The sequence below is a fragment of the Vombatus ursinus genome, unplaced genomic scaffold (assembly GCF_900497805.2).
Source record: "Vombatus ursinus unplaced genomic scaffold, bare-nosed wombat genome assembly UNPS02014819.1, whole genome shotgun sequence".
NCBI classification, from domain to species: domain Eukaryota; kingdom Metazoa; phylum Chordata; class Mammalia; order Diprotodontia; family Vombatidae; genus Vombatus; species Vombatus ursinus.
Window position 1 is genome coordinate 2,456,028 of NW_020954597.1, and position 8,575 is coordinate 2,464,602.

Sequence of the window (8,575 nt, forward strand, 5' to 3'; positions counted from 1 at the left end):
CCCCCCCCCCCCCCCCCCCCCCCGCCTCCTCCTCCCACTACGATCTAAGTCTGCCCGGCCCGGAGCAGCCCGGAGCCGACCCAGAGCACCACCAGGATAGGAGAGCCGGGGCCTGGCTGACGTTAGTAATCACGTGGTAAGGGAAAGCTGAAGGGGCGGGGACCCGGAGTCGGAGCAACCAAGGCGCCACCAAGGGGAGGGACCAACTGCAGTGACAAAACTAAAGCCACTAAAGAAACGCATTGTGCGCCTGCGCAGAAATAACACCGGCGCCGGGACGAGAACGTCTTCCCGCGAAGTCTCCGCCCGCAGGGGGGAGGGGCCAGGTCGAACGCAACCGAAGAGGAACCAACAGCAAGGGAACTGGGACAGTGGCTCTGCAACTGCAGAGAAGATAATGGTAGGGAGGAAGGATGCCCCAACTCCATGGCAACAAAGATTTCCCGCCCCCAGCCTCATTCCCAGCTTTTATTAAAGGGATCTCTCATTTCAAGTAACAGATTTGGTGCCTCAGTAGCAGTCTTATTAGGGCAAGGAGATTCTCAGCATCTTAATCAGTGTCCTGAATCCTCGGGCTCTAGGAACCCCTGCAGCTCCCGAAGGCCCTGGTAGAGAAGAGAGCACACAGGATCAGAATAAGTTAGGTTCTAAAGCAAGCTTTCGCCTGGACAGACCTCCTGGCCCTCCTTCCCTCCTCACCTCCAGCACCAGTCGGATGTGGGCCTTGATCCTAACCGAATCTCGGGTGAGTCTGTCACTGAGCCTGGAAAAGGTGGCTAGAGCTTGTCAGAGTCCCTTTTCCCTCCGTTCCCCCCTCCATTCGTTCCCCCCCAAACTCTGTGAAACCTACAAAATAAGGAAGTGGCTTTTCCGGTCAATGAACTTCAAGGCTTCCTTCAATGTGAGTTCCAGGAAAAAGCCATAGCCGAGCGTCACAAATATCCGGGAAGGGTCTGGCCTGGAAGACAAGAGGCTTTTGTCAAGGGGCTCCCTACGGACCTCGTGGCCCCTCTGGGACTCCCCTGCATTTGGGATGGTCTCTGGGCTCTGGGAGGAGGAGGTAGGGTGGTCCTTATGGAACAAGGGTTTTTAAGCTAGAGTCTGCGAACTTAAAACAAAAAGCCCCCCTGCTGACTGAAATGTAATGGAACTGATCTCCTTTGGAGTCCCAAATATTCTATTTCATGCATTTAACAAGTTTAATGGGGGCAGGGGCCCATAGGCTTCCCTCCACACTGCTCCAGGGTCCATGACAGCAGAAGCTTAAGCCTAGATCTAGGGTGATCCCCCGATTGGGGGGGGGGGGGCCCTCACACTTCCGCATTCACGTAGAAGTTACATCCTAAATCCACCTGGGTGCGCAGGTTTTGACCTCCCGATGCCTGGGGGGGGGGGGGGGTGTGCTTAGCGGGCCGGCCAGCCCTCCGACCCAAGGGCTGAGGCCCCCGAGCTCCGCTCCCCGCCCTTCTTACCTGGATCCGTTCCAGGATGTTCTTCAGCTGCAAGTAACCCGCCAGCTTTCTGTACACCTCTTCTCGTTGCGCCAGCACCTGCCTGGGGTCGAGGCGGAGGGGGTGTCTGGGGCTCCGCCCGCGGCCGGCCTCCCGCCCCCGGCCCGCCACGCCCCCCCTCAGGCCCCACGCCCCCTCGCACTTACCTCAAGTCTCGCTGCAGCACGTCGCTAACGAAGGTCTCATACTGCAGGACCTTCTCCTGAGCCCCCCGTGAGCCCTCCGCCATGCTGGCCACCCTCCCCCAGCCCAGGCCGCTCGCCAGTCAATCCAGTTCAGCCACAGCGGCAGCAAAAAACCGCTTCTGATTTCCGGGGGCGAGCCGCAAGGGGAATGCCTCACGCCCTACTATTATTACGTCACTTCCGACCTCACACTCCCCGCCCACTCGGTTATGCGCTCAGTTACGCAGGCCTGCGCTCGCAGATTGGCGGGCGCTGCCAGGCTGCGAGCATGCGCGGAAGGCCAGGTTTGGGAGCATGCGCAGAAGGCCAGGTTTGGGAGCATGCGCAGAAGGCCTGAAGAAGTCGCTGTTTCCTTTGGCGCGGGAGAAGCGGGGTGCTCGTCTTGTGACATTGTAGTTTCGAACCTTTGCGCGGCTTTGGCCCGGGTCCCTGGAATGCTCTACTCCACAGGCAGTCAGTAGGACAGCAGGCATTCGTTAACTACGTGCCAGGCACGGTGCGCGGTGCATTCTGGTTGCCCTCCGTGCCTTCAAGTCTCAGTTCAAATGCAGCGTGCAGCAGGAGGCCTTTCCCCCCCCCCCCCCCCACATTGCCTCCCATTGACTGTACTTTGTCCTGACCTGGTTGTTTGTTACTCGTCCCTCCCGTAGGACCGTGACCTCCTTGAGAGCAGGAAGCCTATTTGCCCTGGACTTAGCACAGTGCTTGGCACCCAGTGGTGTTGCATGAATGCACCGCTTGTCTCTATGTGACGGTGGAGGGTCTCGAAGCACCCGCAAGGCCTTGGGTGGCCAGGCCTCCCGAAGCAGCCTTTACTGGGATGAGTGATTGAGGGCTAATCACTTCCCCCCACCCTCGCCCTCGATGTAGGCTGTTTTCTGAAGTGGGAGGGGTGAAGGTTCCACACTTCAGTGTTTTCCTTCTTTTTCCCTCCCTCAGGCTCAAAAGCCATCCATCGACAAGTTTTATTATTTCTACCTACACATCTCTTGCAGTAAAAAATATTGAGATCTTTTGGGTGTTTTTAATACCACCAAAATTTCTCCTAGTATCTTTCTACTCCCAGAGAGCCATCCCATATAGCAAATAATGTTTTGTAAAGAGGGAAAAGGGAAATCAGCAAATCTGATCAATATAGGAAAAAAAAGTCTGAAAATCCGTACACTGCACTGTATACCTATGGACGTCTCGCTGGTTGCAAGAATTTTCAGGGTCATTGCTAGATACTTCAGGAATAAGTCAGCACAGCATATAGATAATAGACAGGTACGCTGCAGTTTATTTATCCACCCAAGAGTGTGACACATCCCATCAGTAGGTGTTGGCTATATGTATCTCACGATTCCACAGATAACATATATATGTTGTTTTATATATTTGTTTATAATATACTTGTATGTATGTAGATTATACCAAGATAGTATGCAAAGCAGTTTGGGATCACATCAGGTACAGCAGTAGGCAGGAGAAGTCACTTTTATTAAGAAAATAAAAAGGGATCCTTAGCCTATCAGCATGGCTATTTATACCAGACCAAAGCAAACAGAATCCTCTTTATCAGTTTAACATTTGTAAAGCGCCTACAAGCTTTATTAGACAGGAGAAGAAGATGAGGTCCTAGAAATATTGTAAGTCCAATGAATTATCTTTTGTGATCATAAAGTGGTTGGGGGAAGGGAGTTACTGAAGGAGACATTCAGCGTCACACAGAAAAAGAAAGAAATATAACAGCAAATATGGCACAAAATGAAGTCAGTTATGTTCTCCCAAAAGTCCATTTTTGACACCACTTCTGCAAAGGAGTGGGGTAAGGGTGTCTCCTCATATCTCTCCTCTGGAACCATGTTTGTTCTTTACAGAGAATATTAGTTTTTTATTGTTTTCTGGTTCTTTCATTGTTGTAGACATTCTGTAGCTTGTTCTCTCGACTCAGCTCACTTTCCTCTGCATCAGTTCACGGAGATCTTTCCATGCGTCTCCGTATTCATCACATTGATCATTTCTTACAGCAGAGTAACACTCCATGACATTCACGTACCATGATTTGTGATGTTATTCTCCAATGGATGGGCACCTACTTTGTTTTGTTAGGGAAATAGCCAATGGTTCCTTGACTTGCTGTCAATCATGCTTTTCAACAGGCAGAGAGCTAGGAGGTAAAACCAAGGTTTGTTTTGTATGCTTCAGCATAGGCCCAGAATTCAAAAATATCTATCAACCAGGAACAAAGATTTCCTAAAGTTTATATAATTTCTAATTACATCAGAGAGACAAAGAAAATAATACAATTTTTGTATTATAGCTGTCACGAGGAGAAAGGAATTTCTAATCACTGACAAGAGAAAGTAAAGATTTACGTGACAAAGATTACGCTGGTGTGATTTATAGTTCAAAGATAACTGAAGAAGACAGTTTATCAACAAATCCCTAATGAGTGAGGAACCCGGGATTTACAGCCACCAGGTGGATATCATGAATTCTTTCACCCCCATATGTTTTTTATCTAGATCAAAAGAACTGGGACTCTTGTGAAAATCATAGCCAGCTATGTGACTTTCCTTACAATTAAGGCAACTTAAATAATAATGGAGAAAAAGGAATAAAAAATTCCTACACCTCCTTATGGTCCCAGAAGTAAATGAAATACTTCTCTATGACCATATTCTTATACATTCTGTCAGTCTCTTTTCTAGATGCCTCAACACCAGCTGTATGAAAAACATTTCCACAGGTAGATAAAAGTATTGGACAACACTGAATACAACAGCCAAACAAAAACAATATAGGGTTATTATCACAATTAATATCATATCACAATTTCCTTAATCCAGCTTTTTCCTGGCAACCAACCCCAAATGCCCATTTAAACAACATATTTCTTATTCTGTTATCGTGAGTTAAGCCATCCCATAAAGTCATCTGATTCCCTTGGAAAGTCTGTGCTCAAATGGCCTGTCCGAGACTAGTGTTCACAAAGTGCCCAGTTCAGTTTAAATATTATGATGTCCTTAATTAGAATGTCACTTGTTAACTGTAGAAGGAATAGATCTACTTCCCAAGTCCCAAGTCACTTGCCGAGAAGTAATGCTGCTCAAATCTGCTTGTTGTTTGTCCTTTTTTGGGGGGGGGGGGCAACACAATGGGGTGAAATGACTTGCCCAGTCACACAGTTAGTAAGTGTCAAGTGTCTGAGGTCAGATTTGAACTCAGGTCTTCCTGAATCCAGGGCCAGTGCTCTACTGTGCCATCTAGCTTCCCCCGTCCTTCATTTTTGAAGAGGTCCAATGACATTGAAGGATGATGTCTTGACTGGTTCACAAATTGGACTGAAGTGAGGCAGAGTTTCACAAAGTTGTCGGCCTCACTCTCTCTTTCAGAGTCATCAAAATCCAGTAGCAAGACAAAAGTCTTCGAGCTATAAGACCTAGAATAATTCAGTAGAACCTGACAAAATCTAATCACATTGGCCTTCCAGTAATTAGTCCATGTGGTGAAAACCAGTTCAAACTTTCTGGTGCTAACCTTAAAAACAAGAGAGCTCCAAGAAGAACTTCAAATTAGGCTAGTAAAGTTCATCTGAAAGCCCAGAGAATTTCAGTCTTCACATACCACTTGCTGTCTTTGACTGAACCCTGTACATGATGTGGATAATGCTGCGGTTCATCCTTTGTTTTCAAAGAGGATTAATGACATCACAGGTGATGTCTTGACTTGTGTGTGAAATGTATTTAAGTGAAGCAGAGTTTCACAATGTTGTCAGCCTCACTGCCTCTTCCAGAGTCATCAAAGTCCAAGTTATGATGACTGGCAACGGACCAGGATACAGTGGATGACCTTGGTGTCTTTGATGTCTGACCAAGCTCTAAGCATTCAACAGTGTCTGCTTCAGCTGCCTTCGTGGAATAAATTGTTCTCATCTGTCTGTTCTGGCAACAGAAGTCTTTACATGCTTAGGACAGACATTCCCCTAACTCACCAATGGGTTTGAGGCCTGTTGGTTACCCTCAACCTGGTCTTACTAAGGTGTGGCCGCTGTGTGTGCTATAGCTTCTTGGAGCCACAGGTGAGAGTTGAATGCCAGGTGGACACTAAAGGTGGATGGGCAGCCCTGAAAAGGGCTGGGCAAGCTCTCACACTAGAGGGGCTAGTCCTCCCTGAACACTCCTACACCTCCGGATAATGCTATCCATAAACTAGAGGAAGGCTTGGATTTTGTAATATAAGGCCCTTTTTGTCTCTTGATGTTATCAGAGAGAGACTTCAAACTGAAAAAAAAAATTAATCTTTCATTTAACAACAGCTCGTAAAATAAAATGCAATATGGGTTTATAATTTTTTTAAAAGTTGAAGCTTTAGTTAAAAAAAAATAACTGCCATATCAAAACCCATCTTTAAATAATCAGCCCTCTGGTATTTGTCCTAATTTGAAAACTGCCCTTTTAATCAATCAATTAGATGAGACTACAGACTTCTCTTTTATTCTTTACTGAAATGCTATGAACAACCAGTCCATTTAATTTATGAATTTCAACAAATTGAGACAAACCTTTTCTATAAAGCTGAGTGCTTTAAGATTGAATGCCTGAAAAAAAGAAACCAACAAAAAGTATCCTGACAATATCAAACCAATTCTATGTGTGAAAACCTTAGTCCAAATTGAGATTTTATCAACAATTAGTAAGCTATATCCAAAGATGGTTACTAAAACATATCCAAAGCCAGTGTATTTAGGCATCTGTGAATATTCAGGACCTGAAAGAAATTCAGTAGTTGCTTATTATCTCTAAGATGAAACTTAAAATTCATCATCTTTAGAACCTCATTATTACTTGGCTTTTTTTCATTACTTTTCACTGGGATAACAGCAGAAAGTTCAAGTCTACTAATAACATTACAGTTAACATAAGTTTAAAAAGTATATTCCTTTATCCAATGAAATGTTTGAAAGCTAACCACCTATTCCCTAGTTCTCAAGTGGAAACAATGTAATCTTGTTGCTTACTCTAAATGAAGTTTACTACTTGATTAGAAGTAAAAACATCTTAAAATTCTCATTTTTATTACATCACATCTTTATTTTATATCACATCTTTAGCCTATTCCTGCCCCTCCAAGATACACTCATGCACACACACACACACACACACACACACACACACACACACACACATTCTAATCATTATATTATCTAAAAAGATGATACTATAGATTCAATCTTACATAGGAAATAAAACAAGTAATGGTCACAAAGTCAGAACAGGGGAAAAAGAACAACAAAACAATAGGTTCATTTACACTTAATAACTCAGAGATATTTGCTGATTGCAACGAAGATTCATTATAAAACATTTGGAGTTCCTCTGCCACAGTTAAAGAAAGTTGCTATGAAAGGAGGAACATGGCTGTGAAAATATCAAGTCAAGAATGTTTTCTCAAGCCTAAGACTGACTTATTGCAGGTAAAACAGGAGAAAACTTCCTTAGCTCTGTTTGATTTCAGGTAAAATCATAGATAGACACCTTTTAGAACAGCCCATCATATTGTACTTCTACATCATTCCCAGGGTCTCAGCCAGACTCATGATATACCTGGTGGGAAACTTTGCTGTTCAGAAAGGAAACAGCATAGTGGAGAAACTGAGTCTAGAGACTCCTTCCCTTACCTTCATAAGGTTGTCTTCTTCACTTTTCCAGGTACTGACAATTATCTATAATATCATTCCCTTTCAGCATTTTTGGGGCATTTTCCTTTGAATGGTAGACAACTTTAAATAGTTTAAGAATTCAAACAATTATACCTGGATTCAAAATGAGAGTAAGTCAAATTACAAATCCCAAAATGTTCCATCTCACATAACAAGTTTCACTGCTTACAGCTTTCAAGCAGGGTGCAATTATTCCCCAAGTTAACAGCAATATCAGTACATTCATAATAAATAACAATTAGTAAAAAATATTCATCCTTGGTTTTTAAGAGTATATAATATCATTCCAGATGCTTTCAGTTTTCCATTTTAACACATCCTTAGGCAAAATCAGTCAGTAGAAATTGAGAAAATAATAAGATTCTGGGGTTTTACACAGAAAGTAATTTTATGAGTTCATTCAAAATCCAGAGAAACTGGTTGCATTTGGCCTGGATCTTAATGGACTGCAAAGCGACTCCAAGGATGAAAGGGAAATCTTTTAAGCTTTGGCCTGGTGATCTAAGGTTGACTCAGACACAATGCGGATATATCAGTTGAATTACAGTTTATCCACTGAGGAGTTTTCATAGATGTCATAATAATCAGTACTCATACAATTTATTTTTTTTTCTTTTCAAAGCATTTTATTTTTTTTTTGTTTTCAATATTTACTTCCACAAGATTTTGAGTACCAAATATTCACCCCATCTCGCCCCTCCCCCCACCCCAAGATGGCATGCATTCTGAATACTCCTTCCCCTAGTTTGCCTTCCCTTCTATCTCTCCCCCCCTTCTTTTATCCCCTTCCCCTTCAATTTTCCTGTAGGACAGGATGGATTTCTGTACCCCATTTCCTGTATTTCTTATTTCCCAGTTGCATGTGAAAACATTTTTTTTTTAAACATGTGTTTTTAAAACTTTGGGTTCCAAATTTTCTCCCTCCTCGCCCACCCTCATTGATAAGGCAAGCAATTAAATATAGGTTATATATGTGCAGTTATGTAAAACACTTCCATAGTAGACTTGCTGTGAAAAACTAACTCTATTTCCCTTAATCCCATCCCACCCACCCCCCATTTATTCTATTCTTTCTTTTGACTCTGACCCTCCTCAGAAGTACTTGCTTCTGAATACCCCCTTTCCCAATCTGCCCTCCTCTCTATCATCCCCCTACTCTCTTGTCCCCCCCCCCA

The 8,575-nt window shown here is 44.0% G+C and overlaps 1 protein-coding gene across 1 annotated transcript; it reads right to left on the bottom strand.

Annotated features, from left to right (window-relative positions):
• Nucleotides 1-454: 454 nt before the first annotated feature.
• On the bottom strand, nucleotides 455-1,830 carry UXT (ubiquitously expressed prefoldin like chaperone). Its single transcript, XM_027836799.1, has 6 exons — nucleotides 1,658-1,830; nucleotides 1,473-1,554; nucleotides 1,315-1,382; nucleotides 851-958; nucleotides 700-763; nucleotides 455-605 (listed from the first exon to the last, which is right to left on the bottom strand). The coding sequence occupies exons 1-6, from the start codon at nucleotides 1,738-1,740 to the stop codon at nucleotides 555-557; spliced, it is 456 nt and encodes a 151-aa protein (XP_027692600.1). The 5' UTR covers nucleotides 1,741-1,830; the 3' UTR covers nucleotides 455-554.
• Between the last annotated feature and the right edge of the window lie 6,745 nt (nucleotides 1,831-8,575).

Bases quoted from the DNA above. Each gene is read 5' to 3' on its own strand.
- UXT (XM_027836799.1), bottom strand. From the start codon at position 1,740: ATGGCGGAGGGCTCACGGGGGGCTCAGGAGAAGGTCCTGCAGTATGAG. The intron at 1,555-1,657 runs GTAAGTGCGAGG...CCTCGACCCCAG, and splicing joins GTGCTGCAGCGAGACTTGAG to GCAGGTGCTGGCGCAACGAG. The intron at 959-1,314 runs GTGAGGGCCCCC...CTTGTCTTCCAG, and splicing joins TTCTACGTGAATGCGGAAGT to GCCAGACCCTTCCCGGATAT.